Source organism: Pseudorasbora parva, chromosome 2 (assembly GCF_024679245.1).
Source record: "Pseudorasbora parva isolate DD20220531a chromosome 2, ASM2467924v1, whole genome shotgun sequence".
In the NCBI taxonomy this organism is placed as follows: domain Eukaryota; kingdom Metazoa; phylum Chordata; class Actinopteri; order Cypriniformes; family Gobionidae; genus Pseudorasbora; species Pseudorasbora parva.
The window spans coordinates 1,020,903-1,039,777 of NC_090173.1; the positions used below are offsets into that span (position 1 = coordinate 1,020,903).

The following is an 18,875-nucleotide window of genomic DNA, read 5'->3' on the forward strand; positions in this document are numbered from 1 at the left end:
AACAATTCAAAAGTTTACTCTACAGAAGCTCAACAAATGTGATTTGAACACAAGAGAATCGTGATTTTCGTTTGTAATACTCACGTTTGAAAACACCCGCATCGCTTTCCTCCACCTGACGTATCCTTTCCTGTGGCCTTATGGGAAGGCAGGGATAGAAAAGTATCCGACGATGAGCACTTCACAATCTGGGCGGAGCGCAGTAGGCCATCCGGGGATTTCTCGCTTACTCTTTTATGATTACTGAGGTTTCGAACATACTACTCCTTTCACGTACTGTTTTCGCCTACTATATTGTAGGTTAGTAGGCATATTCGGACGCAACTTAAGTACACGTACGTCCGAATCTCGCGAGAAATAGTCCAAACGCCTGGTAGTTCTCGCCTACTCTTTTATGAATACTAAGGATTCGTACATACTTTTGGCTCGCCTACTGCTTTTTCCATACTATATAGTAGGAAAGTATGCGGTTCCGAACACAGCCACTGACTTGTTATTTCTCCTTTCTGTCATTCCGACTCTCCCCCTCGTGTGGTTTGATAGTAAATATAATTGGAAAAAGCATATAGATGAAATTGAGAATAAATGTATAAAGACATTAAATGCAATGAGGGCTATAGCTAGCAAAGGGTGGGGAGCAGAACGAGTAGCATTGTTGTCATTATATCAAGCTTTAATTAGATCAGTGATGGATTATGGTTGTATGATTTATGGTGCGGCATCAAGGATGCTTTTAAATCAGGCTTGATAGAGTAGTGATATGTTCTGATTAAAGTTCATTAGATTCACAGGAGTCAGTTAGAGTAGATCTAATTAATGAAATTTATATTCTTTTTTATACCAAGTGAGAAAGAAAGGAGGGATAGTTGGATTTTGTTGGGTTCCAGCACATAAAGGAGTTAACGAAAATGAAGTTGCTGATGAGCTAGCAAAAAAGGCATTGGAAAGAGATTAAATTGATGTGAGGGTACCTCTAGGTAAAGGAGAAATTAAATCAATTATCAACAAAAAAAATATTAAAGGAAAATGGCAGGAAATCTGGGATAAGGACATGAAGGGCAGACACTTGTATAAAATTAGGAAATATGTAGAGTCTAATAAGAGAATAAGGGGAGGAAATAGGAAGGAAGAGGTTATGTTAACAAGATTAAGGCTTGGTCATTCAGGGTTAAATGCAACATTAGCTTTAGTAGGAGTGCATGAGAGTGGTTTATGTGAATTCTGTAAGGAAAAAGAAACAGTAGAACATGTAATATGTCATTGTAGGAAATATATTCAGGAGAGAACAGAATTAATGGAGTATCTTAGTAATAATGGACAAAAGGATTTAGATTTGGGGTAATAGATTAGGAGGTTAATAGTGATAGTTTAGGGTATAGGGTTTTAATGGAATATATATATATATATATATATATATATATATATATATATATATATATATATATATATATATATATATATATAGTACAGGAATAGTTTATAGGATTTAAAATGTATTTAAGGGCAGTTTGATTCTGCAGGGTTCTGTGTATGGGCTGGAGGAGCTGGAGACGCAGCGTCAGCTTATACCGTAATTCAGACTTTTTTTCTTTATGAATTATGTATGAAATGAGGAAATGGGTTATATGGAACAGTAGGTGGCTGTATGTGCTCAGTTTACCAGTCAGCCAATAAACGAAAGAAGAAGAAGAAGACTCTCCCCATCATTTTGAAGCTGTCATTCAGGAAGTGAAAGTAAAATTCAGATTACAGGAGCTCAAACAGGGGAAATGGATTCACTGTCTGTAAAAGATCTTTCTTGTCCCGTGTGCTGTGAAATCTTCAAGGCTCCTGTTCTTTTATCCTGTAGTCACAGTTTCTGTAAAGAGTGTCTTCAGCAGTTCTGGAGAACCAAGGGAACTCAGGAGTGTCCCGTCTGCAGGAGAAGATCCTCAAATCAAAATCCTCCAATTAATCTTGCATTAAAGAACTTGTGTGAGTCGTTCCTGAAGAAGAGAAAGGAGAGGCGTTCATCAGGATCTGAGGAAATCTGCAGTTTACACAGTGAGAAACTCAAACTCTTCGGTCAGGAGGACAAACAGCCTAAATGTTTATTGTGTATTACTTCCCAAAAACATGACAATCATAAATTCAGACCCATCAGTGAAGTGGTTTCATCATGTAAGGTAAGACAAATGTCTCTTGTTTCTCATGTAAAAAACAATAATTAGTCATAAACACAGATTTCACATTCATGCACTCAATATTTCTCATTTTACTCATATTCAATAACATTTACTGTGCTGTGAAAAACTATTTGCCTGATTCTTAAATTTTAATCGTATACACTCAAGATCCAAGATGGCAGCATGTCTCTCTTCTCTCTCGTCTCTGTCCTGTTTGTCTTGCTCAACGTTATTTTAAACTGGCTGTTTATGGACACGATATATGCCTATACCCAGTCTGTTTTTTACGAAATTTGAAACTCTGTGTTACCGTCGGCTGCGGGTAGCTTCTAAACCTCCTGCAGCTAAGTGCTCCAGGCTCCGGTTGTTGAAAACTTTCTACAAATGCGCTGGAGGCCCACTTCAGTCCAAACAACAAGTACATATTTCCCCTTACCCATTCCATAATTCCCATTTCCTACCACAATTCCCATATTGTCGCGCTAGGCTTATGGACAAACACCCAATAGCCGAAGCTACACCGTCGTTTACAAGCGTTTGTGGACATACCTGCGAAGCTGCCTGCTGAATTCTTCCTGGTGACCCGTAGACGAGCTACTCCCCATCATGGGAACTCTACAGGTAATCTGGTTGTTACTTTTTACTTTGGATCTGAGTTGTTCAACCTGTGCGTATCATGAGGACTTTCCGATGTCTTTGCGATACACTACATACACTTCGTCAAAGAACACAATACACACACACACACTCCAAAACAGGAGTATTGCGCCAAACTTTTCATGCATGAACCTGATATTCATCTTTCTCTTGTTTGTTTGCATCTGATTAGAGACGATTTTATTAAAGCATGTTTGGAAAAATCGTTTTATTATATTGATGTTACTCCCGGCCGAAAATGTTAAGCCAAACCCAGGACCCGAGGCTGAATGTTTATACACACCAGGAGATTTCGCTAATAGATCTGGCTTGAAAATTTTACATTTAAATATCTGTAGTCTAGTGCCAAATATAGATTTTGTTAGGATATGGGCAAATTCGACAAATGCAGACCTTTTTGTTCTATCGGAAACGTGGCTAAAAAAATCTGTTAGTGATTTGAAACTAGGAACTACCAGTTTGACTGTTGCTTGTTGTTATAGGCCCCCGTCAGCTCTTAAAGAAACATTATCAACACTCTCAGCTGTGCTTACAGAGATTGTAAATCACAAAGAAATAATTCTGCTTGGTGATTTAAATTGGGACTGGATGAAAGATGATTCAAAGGACTTAAAGGCTTACTGTGATTCTGTTAATTTAACACAAGTAGTAAATATTCCAACTCGCCCAAACACAAAAAATCTAAATAAATCTACATTAATTGATATTATTTTAGTAAACCGACCTGATAAATGTACACAGATTGGTATTTTCCCAAATGACATAAGTGATCACTGTGTTTTTGGGATTATTAGAAACTGTAAACCTGTGAAAACACTTTCAAGAATAGTGGAGAAACGACACTTTAAGACCTTTGACCAACAAGCTTTCATTCATGATATATATCATTGTGATTGGGATAGAATATCATCCATTCCTGATGTTGATTTGGCATGGACTTATTTTAAGGGTCTATTTATGGGAGTTTTAAATAAACATGGACCTCTAAGGAGGTTCAAGGTTAAAGGGAAGGATAACGCTTGGTTCTCTGGTGCATTATCCTCTCTGCTACATGAGAGGGACCTGGCCTGGGCAAGGGCAAGGAAATCTGGCTTAGCAAATGATTGGTCCAGCTTCCCATGCCTAAGAAACAAATGTATAGCACAGATACGTAAAGCTAAAGCACAGTTTTATCTAGAAGAGACAACCATAAATTTGCATAATCCAGCAAAATTTTGGAAAGCTATTAAATCTTTAAAATCTAACTCCTCATCATCAAGTTTACCAAAGCAAATAAGTGTTGATTCTAGACAAATCACAGATAAAAAAGTGGACTCCTTTAATCAGCACTTTGCCTCTGCTGGGCATCTTTTCAAGTCAAGGCCAGATCAACCCTTAGACATAGAGGTCCTGAATGTTAGAAATGTTAACACTTTCTCTTTTAAGCCATTTACAAGGAAAATAGTCCTGTCAGAATTGAAATGTGTAAACTGTAGAAAGTCAGCTGGACCAGATGGGCGTGATCCATCTCTGCTGAAGCTTACAGCTGATATTATTCCAAACCACTCACTCAGATTTTTAATTTGTTTTTGGAACAAAATGTTTATCCTGAATCCTGGAAAGCAGCACATGTGATACCTCTTTTTTAAAGTAGGGACCCCACATTATTGGACAATTATCGCCCAATATCTAAATGATTACTACTGGCTAAGATATTTGAGGAATTAGTAAGTGAACAATTAAAAGAGTTTTTAACCTGTAATTGTATCCTCACCCCTTTTCAGTCGGCTTCAGGAAGGGGCATAGCACCGTCACGGCAGCCACTAAAGTAATTGATGACATTGTGTCTGCCATTGATTGCAAAAACTCATGCGCAGGATTGTTTATTGACCTTTCTAAGGCTTTTGATACAGTGGATCACAGCATTCTTTTAAAATGTCTAGTTAAAATTGGGGTGTCCTCAAATGCGGTAAGTTTAAAGTTTAAAAATTATCTCACAGGGAGATTTCAATGTATTACATGTGATAGTATTACATCATGGAAGGCTGCAATTACAATCGGGGTTCCACAAGGCTCCATCTTAGGGCCACTTTTGTTTACCGTCTACATAAATTCTATGTAAAAACATAGAATTTGTTTTTACATAGAATTTATGTAGACGGTAAACAAAAGTGGCCCTAAGATGGAGCAGACTACAATACACATCACTGCAATTTGTACAGCTTATCTGGTTGGTTACCACTGTCTAGACGCAGAAAACGCAATTGGTTGATTTTTATTTATAAAGCAATTACTGGATCATTACCATCATATTTATCAGTATTTTCATTGGCAACAAACAATAGAAATGACCTCAGGTCAAAGAATAGCATACTTTTTAATGTGCCTGCTGTTCATTCCGAATTTGGTAAAACAGCCTACCATTACAATGCTCCATCAACCTGGAACGCACTACAGAAAAACACTGAAACTAAACATGTTTATCTCCATCTCTGATTTTAAGTTTTAAGAAGATGAGTGATGCCGCCGCTGTGTATGGCTTGCTGTCCTCTTCTGTTGAGTTTATCGTTGTTTATTTTATCCATATTATTTTCAATTCAAAATGTGTCGTCGCTGCTGGTTTATGATCGCCTGACGCTGTTAAAGATCCGTGACTCCGTGAACAATTTGCCCGTTCACGGCATCAATGAATATTCAAAGTCGCCGCCACCTCTCCTAGCATCTATCCCGGCCTATCTAAGGTGGTCTATCTTTCCGTTACCATGGAATAAACGCTACAAGAGACGAGGAAGGAGAGGAGGAGTCCTCGTTTACTTCAAAGCTTACCTGGCTTCCTCCGGTGAACATGATCCTCGCCGTTCACGGAACAGATTACCATCGAATCACGGCAGGTTTTACTACTGCCGCTCTCTGGATTACTCCCACCGCTGGCTCACGCCAGCTATCCCCGATGTCGGCTGCTCGCTTCCGCGTTGCCAGCCTGTCAGGCTTCAGAGACGGGGCTATGTGCTGGAGCACCTCCGCCCGCTCAACCGCGCTGCACTGCAGTCTGAGAGCTGCACAGCAGTACGTTTGGCTCTCCTAAACACCCGATCGCTCACAAATAAGACTTTTATTCTGAACGACTTCATCTCCACAAACGATCTGGATTTTCTTCTGCTGACTGAGACCTGGCTGAAACCAGGTGACAACAGTGCTTTCACTGAGCTCCTCCCTCCCGGCTATTTCTTCCTCAGGACCCGGCGAGCATCTGGCCGCGGTGGTCTGGCCTCTGTCGCATAATTCCATCAAATAACTTCAGTAGTTTTGAGCTGCAACTATTTCTTATTGAGTTAGGGTCTCCTGTTCTATGTGCAGTTGTCTATCGTCCACCACAATTTAATAAGGCTTTTATTCAAGAATTTTCTGAGCTCCTAGCTGAGCTCATGCCGAATTTTGACGATCTATTGATTTGTGGTGATTTTAACATTCATGTATGCTGCCCATCTAACCCAATGGCAAGGGAGTTTCTAAGCCTTCTTGACTCTTTTAATTTAATACAATCAGTTAATGGTCCCACACATCACTTAGGACACACTCTTGACCTCATTATCTCCCATGGTCTCCCTGTGTCCCTCAGTAGGATATGGCATACTTTCACCTCAGACCACTTTCCTATTATATTTGATTTTGTAACCCCTCCCAGAACCAGGTCTATTACTCCTGCCTGTCGCCGCCGTGTCATTACTCCATCCACGGCTGGGCAATTTACAGCTGCCTTCATGAACACTAGCTTATATACCCAGGTTGATCTGGCCTCTCCGCTATGTCCGGATGACCTGATTTCCATTTTTTTATTCTTCCTGTTCAGAGATTTTGGATTCTATTGCGCCTTTTAGGTGTAAACCCGCCAGCACTGCACCGGAACCCTGGCTAAATGACACCACCCGCACCTTTAGGCGCTGCTGCAGACAGGCCGAACGCAGGTGGAGGAAAGATAGATTGCATGTGTCACTGGATATACTAAAAGACAGTTTGGCTAACTACCAAAAGGCTGTTAAAGAGGCCAAACGTCAATATCTGTCGAACATTATTTCCACCAGCTGCAATCGTCCAAGGACTTTATTTAACACAATACAGTCTGTTATAAATCCACCTTGCAATGTCTTGAGCAAGGTGTCAGAATCCATCTGTGAAAACTTTTTTAATTATTTTGTTGAGAAAGTGTCCTCTGTTAGGCAGAATATGAACAGTACTTTTTACACCAATGCTGTCCCTCCTGTTGTCTCCCCTGCAGTGTTTGAACGATTTGAACCCGTGTCTTTATCACGGGTGGTGCAGGGGTTGTCGCCCAACAACTGCCCCCTCGATATTGTTCCAACCAAGGTGCTCAAACAGGTCTTTGATACTGTCGGGCCATGCGTCCTCTCGCTCATTAACAGCTGCCTCAGCTCAGGGACTGTCCCCATCCCTTGATACTAAAAGATCTGTGCTGTTGGTGATGCTGGATCTAACAGCAGCTTTCGACACTGTGGACCATTCAGTCCTTATCGCCCGCCTTGCTCAACAGGTCGGCCTCAAGGGTTCAGTCCTGCAGTGGTTTTGCTCCTACTTGAACAACAGGAGCTTTCAAGTTATGATCAATCAATTTTCGTCATCCACTGCTCCTCTGTCCTCTGGAGTGCCATAAAGATTCATTCTTGGCCCTGTTCTATTTTCACTTTACATGTTGCCTCTTGGTTCCATTATTGCCAAGCACAATCTGTCTTACCACCTATATGCAAACGACCTCCAGGTCTATATGCCTGTGCTTCCAAATGATGGTTCAGCTCTAGACTCCTTGCATAGTTGCCTATCTGATATTAAACTATGGCTTTCACGAAACTTTCTTCATCTGAATGAGAGTAAAACAGAATACATTATTTTTGGTTCCTCTATTTTACACCACGATTTATCATCAAGCACAACCCCTCAAGTTAGTGAGGCAATAAAGAATCTGGGGGTGATTTTTGACAGAGCTCTGAATTTTAACAAACAAATTAACTCTGTAGTCAAAGCAAGCTTTTTCCAGCTGCAACTTTTAGCCAAAGTAAAGCCTTTTCTGTGCCGCAGTGATCTGATCAGCTCACGCATTGATTACTGTAACGCACTCTACATTGGCATCACACAGTCTTCACTCCATCGTCTCCAACTGGTACAGAATGTAGCTGCTCGTCTTCTAACCGGTACATCTAGACACAGCCATATTAGTCCAATTCTCTGTTCCCTCCACTGGCTCCCGGTTCGGTACCGTGTTGATTTTAAAATTTTAATGTTTGCCTTTAAAGCTCTTAATGGCCTTGCACCACCTTATTTATCAGAGATTTTAAGTGTCCACCGTCCAAACAGAGCCCTCCGGTCGGCTGACCAGATGAGGCTAGTTGTTCCGAGGTCCCGGTGCAAGCAGTGGGGCGATCTTTCATTTGCTTTTGCTGCTCCTAAACTTTGGAACACTTTACCAGTAGACCTGCATGTTCTTACAGACCTGGCCCTGTTCAAGTCCAGGTTAAAAATGCATTTATTTAAACTGGCTTTTAACGCACAGTAGCACAGTGGCACTTTGAATTTAATTTTTGTATTTTATGTAACTGTTTCTTTGGTTATTACTTCATGTATTAATATATTATTTATTGTAGATGTTTTTCTGTTTTAAATGTAAAGCACCTTGGTCCTCCTTTTGGTTGTTGGAAGGTGCTATACAAATAAAGTTTGATTGATTGATTGAAGTCGGTATCTGGCAGACATTTTGCATCATACATGTGAATGTGTCTTGTCACGAGCGGCTCAAAGCCGTAACAAATGAAATGGAGGACACAGTCAGGCTACTAAGGTTGCAGCAAATGATTTATTTATGTAAATAAAAAAAGATATATAAAAGAAAGAGCCAACACCAAACAGCACCATTCCTGTCAAACCCCTGATCTATCAGAACAGTAGACAGGACAGAATCGAACTACACAAACAAAGGCCAAAACCAGGAACAACGGGTGAAGGGTGAGACCTCAAGTGCCAGCAAAGCCTAAGCTTAATAGAGGGAAGAACATGTGGCCATCGTTCTCTTGATGAGTCTCCTAGCCACACCCACTGGCCAGCTGTAGCAGGAAGAACCAGAGACTCGTCACACACCCCCACTAGAAAAGAGACCAGAGTCAGTCTTATCAATTCTCCAACTGCTTCCAACAACTTTGGGACCTAGAATGCAAGTTAAGAAAAGAACTAATGAGACTATAATACTTAGGCCAAATGAATACGAGATAAGGCATCAGCAGTTATATTTTCTGAGCCTTTTATGTGGTGAATATCTAACAGGTGTCCCTGTAAAAATAAACCCCACATCATTAACCTTTGGTTAGGGTTCTGTAACGAATGAAGAAAAACCAAAGGGTTGTGATCAGTAAAAACCACCAGAGGATGGACATACACAAAAAAGTGTTGCAAAGCCCAAATTAGAGACAGAGATTCCTTTTCGATCACAGAATAATTAAGTTGGTAAGAATTAAATTTTCTAGAAAAGAAGCCAACTGGATGGTCAGTGCCATCTATAGAAGTCTGTAGCAGGACGGCACCAGCACCCACATTGCTGGCATCTACTTGCAACTGAAACGGTCGGTCAAATTTCGGTGCTTTCAAAACAGGACCCTCAGAAAGAAGCATTTTTGCCCTCTCAAATGCTTGCTGACAAGCCGAAGTCCAGCAGAAGTCTGTTCCTCCCTTCAACAGATTTGTCAGGGGGGCCACCACTGTAGAAACATTTCTACAAAAACAACGATAAAATTCCACCATTCCAAGAAATCACATGAGGTTTTTTTTGGTTGAAGGCGTAGGGTAACTATCGATCACTTCTACTTTCGCACGGACAGGGCGTACTCTACCTTGCCCAACCACTTTTCCTAGATAAACTATGGTAGCCTTGGCAAACTCACATTTTAACAGATTAACAGTCAAATTCGCCTTCACAAATTGATCAAAGAGTGCTCTAATTTGAAGTAAATGTTCATCCCAAGTTTGACTATACATGTCAACATCATCCAAATACACAGCGCATCTCTTCAAACCACAAATGACTCGATTCATTAAACGTTGGAAAGTTGCGGGAGCGTTGCGCAATCCAAAACTCATAACTTTATACGAAAATAATCCTGACGGTACAGTGAAAGTAGCTCTTCTCGAGCTCTTTCAGTTAAAGGCACTTGCCAATAACCTTTGAGTAGGTCAAACTTGCTAACAAACTTAGCATTTCCCACCTGATCAATACAGTCCTCAATTCGAGGCAATGGAAATGAATCAGGTTTTGTTACAGCGTTTACCTTTCGGTAATCGGTACAAAATCTGAATGACCCGTCAGATTTATTCACCAACAATGATGGGGATGCCCAACTAGAAAAAGAAGGTTCAGCAATATCATTTCTCAACATGTAGTCAATTTCATTCTCTAGTTGTTTTTTCTTATTTGCAGACACTCTATAGAAAAGCTGACGAATTGGAGTCGAATCTCCAACATCAATGTCGTGTTCGATTACATTAGTCCGAGTTGAAGTATCGGGAAACAGTGTAACATACTCAGAAATCAAATTAATTAAATCTGTACGCTGCACCTCAGTTAAATGACCCAATCGACGGTGCAAAGAGTTTAGTGCTTCCGAATTATGTAACCGGCCCTGAAGAAGAGCATCTCCAGGATCAATCTCATCCTGGTCCCACCTTATCAAGATTGGATTGGTTGAGCATTCAGCATCATCATTACCGGAACAGGAACCTGTAAGCAGAATTGGTTTAATACAAGAATCAGGTATATCAACTTTGTCTTCACTCATTGTTCTGTCAGCAAAATCCTCTGACCTATAAAAAGGCTTTAACAAATTCACATGACACACTCTAGTCTTCTTTCACCGATCTGGTGTATTGATCAAATAATTAAGATCAGAAATTCGGCGAGCAACAGTATATGTACCCCCAAATTTGGCCTGGAATGGTGATCCCACAATGGGCAACAAAGCAAGAACCTGATCACCCGATTGAAACAAACGCAATTCTGTACGCCAATCAAAAAGTTGTTTCATTCGATCTTGCGCTTTACTCAAAGATGCCTTTGCCAACTGACATGCTTCAAAAATTCGCCTGCGAAAATCACTCACATAGGATAAAATATTCTTTGGGGGATCAAATTTTTTCCAATCTGCAGACAAAACAGATAAGGGACCGTGCACATCATGACCAAAAACAAGGGTGTTTGGACTAAATCCGGTTCTCTCCTGAGCGGCTTCTCGAGCCGACATCATTAACCAAGGTAACCCAGCTTCCAAATCGTTACCCATCTGAACACAGTATGATCTTAATAAAGACTTTAGGGTTTGGTGAAATCTTTCCAGTGCTCCCTGACTTGATAAGCACCGGAAAGGTTATGTTGAATATGAAGCTGTTTCAAAACTTGACCAAACTATTTGGAAGTAAAATTACTACCCTGATCAGACTGAATAATTAGTGGTTTTCCGAACACTGAGATAAACTGAGTCAGTGCTTTCACAACTAACTTTGCAGTTAGAGAACGTAATGGGTACGCAGCTGGATATCTAGTCAGTTGGCACATAACAGTAAGCAAATACTCATGTCCTGCTTTGGATCGAGGTAAAGGCCCAACACAGTCCACAATAAGATGCTCAAATGGTTGGCCGATAACAGGAATTGGATACAGAGGAGCAGGTTTCATAGACTGATTAGGCTTTCCCGTAAGCTGGTATGTTTGACAAGACTTAATATACCTGGATATATCCCGCTTCAACTTTGGCCAAAAGAAAAACTTCAAAAGCATTTTGTATGTCTTTTTCACCCCCTAGTGTCCAGATGTGTCATGGGCCGTTTGTAAGACAAGTTGAGGGAGTGGCTGAGGAACAACAATTTGTAGCACGGGATCACCAATTACAAATTCTCCATGTGGCACCCACTTTCAAACCAACACATCTTACTCTAGATAATATTCAGAAGGAATATTGTCGATTACATCATAAGGGACAACTCGGTCAAACAACTCTGTAAGAGTAACATCAGATTTCTGCTCTTTAACCAACTCATTCCATGACACAGACAAAAGGGCAGGAATCTCCAGAGTTGCACTCACCACCCGGTTTGTTTCAGATTTAAAATCAGGTTGTATTTTACTCATAGACCGTGTTGGGTTTACGCTCACTAATATATGTTGCTACACGTTGCGAAACAGATTTTTTAAACTGTTCAAGCAACATCAACTCTTTCAAATCGTCTAATGTTGTCACGTCAGAAGCTGTACACCAGCGATTAAAGCAAACTGAAATGTCATGTACAAACTCAGCATGTGTTTGACTAGCAACTTTCCTCCAGGACCTAAATTTTTGTCTATAGGCCTCTGGAACCAATTCGTATGCCCTCAACACTGCATTCTTAACAACCAAATAAACCTTAGCATCTTCTATATTAAGGGACGCATACGCTTCTTGAGCTTTACCCACAAACACCGACTGTAACATTAGCGTGCGCTCCTCATCTGGCCAATTACGTGCATCAGCTACTCGTTCAAACGACAAAAAGAAGTGTTCAACATCCTTGACTTCAAATCTAGGGATTAATCTCATATTAGGAACTACATCAAATTTATACGAAGTTAAATCATGTTCTATACCTCCAGTTAAAGGAAGTCTTCCTCCTTTAATCAGATCTAAACGATAACGTTCAAGATCGAGCTGTTGTTGTTGTACCTCAAGTTTAGACATCTCAACACGATTTTGCACGGTTAACATTTTCTTTTTCATCTCCAACAATTGTTTCTGTTGTTCAAACGTTAAGTGGGACATTGTAGACGTCATATTAAAGGGGCGGTGAAACACTCAGTTTCAGTCAATCTCATGTCAATCTTGAGTACCTATAGAGTAGTATTGCATCCTTCATATCTCCGAAAAGTCTTTAGTTTTATTATATTTATAAAAGAAATATGGGCTGTACCGAGTCTTTCCGGCAAAAAACGAGCGCCTGGAGGCGTATCGTGTGGGCGGAGCTAAAGAATGACGATCGCGAACAAAGCGGTGACGTCCTTAAGCGTGGAGAAACCCATGGCTATCTCAGCTAATACAGATAATGATCCAGAATCAAATCTGAGGCAGAAATAAATTGAACAGGAGAAACAGCAATCAGGACGTCCGTCTCTGTGGTATGGACTGTATTTAGTGGCCTGTCAACATTTGTGTGTCTTTACCATAGACTGTACAAAAAAGACTGTGTTTACTAGCAGTTTATGAGGACATGATTCGGTTTATGGACTATTGTATGCGACTAACGTTAGACCTTAGCAAGCAAGACCTTAGCACGGTTTTGCACGTTAGACTAGTGTAACATTATGCAGAGAACAACAATGGAGTAACCGTTAGCGCATTTGAATGACGAAGCACGCGATCGTGTCGTTTACTGATGTTTACTGAAGCGTTGTTGTGAAGCTTCCAGTCATTTCTGCGTTCAAATCGGTTCTTCCCAGAATGCTGTGCTGAAGCGTTGAAGTCGCTTGACGTCACGCATAGGAATAAAGTGGAGCGCGGCGCGGACTATAACCGAAATAAGTTTTCACGGACGACTGGATCTGCACCTGAGAGAGTGTTTACTCTCTCGCTCTAGTCACGCGCGCACACCCTACCGGGAGAAGAGCCCGTACGGCCCATACAAGGACCTTCCGTTCTATTAACGTCAAGTCGACCCATACTCGAAAAAAACTCGCCGAAACTTGTGAGAAACCGGAAGGAGTATTTTTGACACAGAAATACTCCATCAAACGTCCAACATTAGTTTTTGAAACTGTGTCTATGTTTAGGATGGGAATCCAAGTCTTTAACAGTGTAAAAAGCTCAGTATGCATGAAACAGCATTTCACCGCCCCTTTAACCAAATCTGACACGTCGGGCAACGGTTCAGATTCTAAAACTCCACGTTGAATTAACTCAATTTTTACCAAGGATTTAATATTGTCCTTTAAACATTTATCTTGGCTTAACACATTAATCTCATAGTGATCTGCAAGTTGTACTAATTGATCTTTAGTCAAAACATTTAACAACCCATCGGACGGAGCACTAATAAATTCCCCGACCTTTGAAGTCATTATTAAAGAAAAGTAATTAATTTCCCCCAAAAATGTTGATCCATTTATATTTAAGGGGCACAACAAAACATGGATAAACAGTTCCCTCTATCTAGATTTGAGAACTATCTAAACTCATCCCTGATCTTCGTACAGTTACTTGCAGTGGGTTTTTATACACTATAAACCAGTGCTTGAAATAGCAACCGATTAACAAGTCACCACTTCAAACACGGATGTGTTCCCGAGACCACCGCTCTAACTGCTTTCACATACAAACAAAACAAACTAAAATAAAAAAAGATCAGAGCATCCCGTTAAGGATTCCCTGCTTAACCTAACCAGGGAAAAGTATATCCAACAAATAAACCACCCCTCAAACATACAGATAGATAATAACCAGACTTACCAAAGCCGAACTCCTGCGAAGCAGCCAAAAACCCCACTGTATCCTGCAAAACTATCAAAACTAAATATCTTACGAATACAAAAAATTTAAGGACGAGCCCCCACATTTGTCACGACCGGCTCAAAGCCGTAACAAATGAAATGGAGGACACAGTCAGGCTACTAAGTAGTGATGTTAACAGTGACACCAAAGCTCCGAAGCGTGTGTCAAAACAAAGGAACCTATTTTCTGTGAAGCTTTGTATCGATGCTTGATTCGTTCTATCAAAACCATGTGACCAATGACGTCCGAAGCTTCATTTCACAAACACCCACGTGACTGATTCAGAAAAGTTTAAAAATGCGCGACACAGTGCGTGCCCTTGTGGGTTGTTGAGGTGTATTGCTTTGCATTGAGCGGGTTTTTTGTATTGCGCGAGTTTGTTATGGAACCTGCAGCAAAGAGAGGGCGTTCTGAAATGTATTAACACTTTCATTTGATTTCGCCCAATAAGGTTGATCATTTATTTGGCTTTTGTTCTGCCGCATATATTTATTTATTTAATCCGCACTAGCCTATAACTTCATACATTAGAGACAAGTATAGGCCTATCCTTCTATAATCATGTGAAAGTGTGTGTGTGTTTGTCCTTGTGTGTATGCATTTATTTAGAATACTTCCTTTATTCGTGAGTTTTATTTGATTACAAACAGGAAAAATGTTCACATTCACAATACAAATTCATATCTTTATTGGTTTAAGTTACTAGGAGTATGCAAGGGAACAGATTGTGTCATATAATGTCATATATAATATATTGATTAATTCATTAATTTATTAATCAATCCATTAATTCACTTTTTGCTTCTAGATAATGTGTCGGTTGCAAAACATTTTGCGCCACAGCGCTTTACCTCACTTTCACCAGCAGAGGTCCTCGTTGAGCTCTGACTTGAACAGCTTCGAGTAATGAACATTTTTCTGATACAACTGTGCTGAAAGCTTCACTGGTTCAGAAAGCTTCACTTCGCCATCACTACTACTATGGTTGCAGCAAAAGATTTATTAATGTAAATAAAAAAGATATATAAAAGAAAGAACCAACACCAAACAGCACCATTCCTGTCAAACCCCTGATCAATCAGAACATCAGACAGGACAGAATCGAACTACACAAACAAAGGAGAAAAACAGGAGCAACGGGTGAAGGGTGAGACCTCAAGTGCCAGCAAAGCCTAAGCTTTATAGAGGGAAGAACATGTGGCCATCGTTCTCTTGATGAGTCTCTTAGCCACACCCACTGGCCAGCTGTAGCAGGAAGAACCAGAGACTCGTCACAGTCTAGACTTTTTGTTGTTTACAGCCTGCATATTCTCACTTGTAAATTGTATTTATGTTTTATGTTGTGTCCATCTTTGTTTTTATGTCTTTTTAACTATGTGCTGCCTTTTCTTGGCCAGGGCTCACTTGAAAAAGAGACTACTGTCTCAATGTGACTACCCTGGTAAAACAAAGGGGAAAAAAATCAATAATAATAAATAAAATAAAATTTCCTTGTTTTTGTGTCTCATACTAATTTAAATATTTTTTTGCGTTAAATCTTACAACTTGAGTTAACACAGAATACAATTTTTTAACTCATATCACTCCTATAAACTAAATACCCCTTTATCAGCCTTATGCCTATTTAAGGTCCTGCCACATCATCTCAACGGGGTTCAAGTCAGGACTCCTAAACTTTAATTGAGCTTTTCTGAGCCGTTCAGAGGTGTATTTACTCCTGTGCTTTGAATCATTTGAATCATTGTCTTGATGCTTGAGCTTCAGCTGGATTTTTGTTCAACTCTAGGAGGAACTCGATACAGCACTGAAGTCCTTACAGGAGAAACTTCAACACAATAAAAACATTAAAGGAGAGTTTGAGAAAACCGCTCAACACATCAAGGTGAGGAAACAGAGTCAAGAGTCATTTCATCACAGCTGTAGGATCTCTACATACAGTTATGATCTGATATATTTAAGTTGATTATTTCTGTAAATTACGAGCAGCGTCTGCTTCTGGATCCGTTTTATGTCGGCTATGGGAGTTTCTCTCTGATATGAATGATGTGAAGTGTTGATGTGTGTGGCTCGAGATGACTGAAGGGAATGTGATGTGATTTCAGACTCAAGCTGAGCACACAGAGCGTCAGATTAAACAGCAGTTTGAGAAGCTTCATCAGTTTCTTAGAGATGAAGAAGAAGCTACAATCACTACACTGAGGGAGGAAGAGGAGCAGAAGAAGCAGATGACGAAGGAGAAGCTGGAGGTGATGAACACACACATCTCAGCTCTTTCACACACAATCAAAGACATGGAGATGATGAGAGCCAGTGACGTCTGCTTTCTGAAGGTCTGATTTCGGATCATTGGTTGATCATTGGTTCATTGATTGAGTTCTTGATGATTAATGGTGTGTTTTTTCTGCAGGAGATTCCAGTCTCAATGGAAAGGTGAGTGATCTGCTCCTGTCTCTGGTCTCTCTGGTTCTGATCCAAAGCCACTGCAGTTCTGACTCCTGAATGATCTTCCAGAGTCCAGAGATCACAGCCGGATCCACGGATGGCTTCTGGAGCTTTGATTCATGTGCCATGGTACTTGGGCAACCTGCAGTTCAGAGTCTGGAAGAAGATGCAGGACATCGTCCACAACAGTGAGTATGACAGCAGAAGATCTGAGATGTTTGATCAACAGGATCATAATTCATAATTTCATGCATTTTATTTATAAAGCAATATTTAATTCAATTGTAGTTGCCCAAGGTGTTGTACAGAGAGCAAGATATATCAAACTCAAACACACACAGCAAATTTAAAGTAACCAGAGTTACTTAATAAACTTAAACTTAGTAAACAAGTTTTTTAACCGACGTAAACTTTCCGGAACATTGGACAAAAGTGGAGGAAGACTGGACCCAGATTCCCTTAGATCCTGCCTGATCAATACTTCGACAGAATTTTGATACCAAATAATGTTTGCTTGTCATAGACAAGAGCAAGTGAAACATGTTGAAAGATAGAGATAAAAACAGAGCAATAATAAACAGACAGGCAGGCGGAAGATGGCAAGCCACACACACCGGCGCTGTCTTCATAATCTATCCATAATAATCTGTGTGTGTGCTCAGTCTTGATCATGATATGAAGATCAGAATCTGATCTGTTGATTGTGTCTCATCAGCTCCTGTGATTCTGGATCCAAAAACAGCGAATTCACATCTCGTCCTGTCTGATGATCTGACCAGTGTGAGATACAGCAGGAACGATCAATCTCTTCCTGATAATCCAGAGAGATTTGACCATCATCTCTGTGTTCTGGGTTCAGAGGGTTTTAACTCAGGAACACACAGCTGGGATGTGGAGGTTAAAGAGAATTACTGGTGGACTCTTGGAGTAACTACAGCATTAAACCAGAGGAAGGGGTCAGGTTTCTTCAACAATGATGATGTCTGGTGTGTGGAGTATAATCAGGGTGGACTCTCTTTAGATTATGGTTTTCCTGTTAATCAGATGCTTGAGCGCGTGAGAGTGTGTCTGGACTATGACAGAGGAACGGTGTCATTCTCTGATCCTCTAACTAACACACATCTACACACATTCACAACCTCCTTCACTCACACACTCTTTCCATTCTTCAGTTGTCCTGACTCTCTGAGGATCTTAGCAGTCAATAGTCAGTAAACGTCATTCCTGTAGGTTTGGATCTTCCTGCTTTCATCATCTTTCCAATATTTAATCCATATATCATGAGTGAGAGTTGATTTGAATATCAGTCCGGTGGCTGTGATTGGGCCGTGAGGACGAGCCGGTGCTTAACAAAATAAAACGTGGCGCTTTTCTAATCGGATTAAAAAGGAGAAATATAATGTATGGCGGAATAGCACTTCTGAGAGTACTTCGGCTCGGTGGAGAAAAAAGTTCCGGCCGAAACATCTTTCCTTACATCTCCTCGTATTGACAGAAATGAGAGGGTGAGGGGGAGATGTGAGGGGAGATGTTTCGGCCGGGACTTTTTACTGCACCGAGCCGAAGTATTCTCAGAAGTGCTATTCCACCATACATTATAGTTGTCCTTTTTAATCCAATTAGAAAAGCGGCACGTTTTATTTTGTCACCATAATTGATCCTTCAACTATTCGTGTAACTGTATTTAAATAGGGGAAACGTGGAGTTGATTGGTCGCTTCTAACTTGATCTCTGTTTGGTTCCATAGTGAATGAACTGGGCTTAGTGGGCTAAGCTAATGCTATCAGAATGTCATCGCACGTCAGAGAGATTAAGCGCATGCACTGAGACAAGAGAGGTATGTATCAACTTGTTTTAGTTAAAGGAATAACATAGTTTAATAAGAAAAAGCAGTGAAGTAACCCTTTAAGGTGTGGTTATGAGTACATCAGATGACCACCTTCCCCCCTCGTAGTTTGGGACACTAGTCAAGGTCTTTTACCTTGGCTGTATGAGAACACTCTGAACAAGAGGCTGCCCAGTCATTCAGAATTAATGCAAAGTGGGGAGAGTTGGTCAGCTGATTTAT

The 18,875-nt window shown here is 40.5% G+C and overlaps 1 protein-coding gene across 2 annotated transcripts; it reads left to right on the plus strand.

Moving 5' to 3' along the window:
* Positions 1 to 1,740: 1,740 nt before the first annotated feature.
* LOC137049774 (nuclear factor 7, brain-like) lies at positions 1,741 to 18,088 on the plus strand. 2 transcript variants are annotated; one of them, XM_067428441.1, is made up of 6 exons: positions 1,741 to 2,165; positions 16,152 to 16,247; positions 16,468 to 16,695; positions 16,773 to 16,795; positions 16,877 to 16,995; positions 17,523 to 18,088. In XM_067428441.1, the coding sequence occupies exons 1-6, from the start codon at positions 1,770 to 1,772 to the stop codon at positions 18,020 to 18,022; spliced, it is 1,362 nt and encodes a 453-aa protein (XP_067284542.1). In that variant the 5' UTR covers positions 1,741 to 1,769; the 3' UTR covers positions 18,023 to 18,088. The 2 variants fall into 2 exon arrangements, with proteins under 2 accessions (XP_067284542.1, XP_067284550.1); XM_067428449.1 differs by having other exon boundaries at positions 16,468 to 16,611.
* The last annotated feature ends 787 nt before the right edge of the window (positions 18,089 to 18,875 follow it).

Excerpts from the sequence above, each read along its gene's own strand:
- LOC137049774 (XM_067428441.1), top strand. The coding sequence starts at position 1,770 with ATGGATTCACTGTCTGTAAAAGATCTTTCTTGTCCCGTGTGCTGTGAA. Across the intron at positions 16,796-16,876 it reads ATTCCAGTCTCAATGGAAAG|AGTCCAGAGATCACAGCCGG; the intron begins GTGAGTGATCTG and ends ATGATCTTCCAG. Across the intron at positions 16,996-17,522 it reads GCAGGACATCGTCCACAACA|CTCCTGTGATTCTGGATCCA; the intron begins GTGAGTATGACA and ends GTGTCTCATCAG.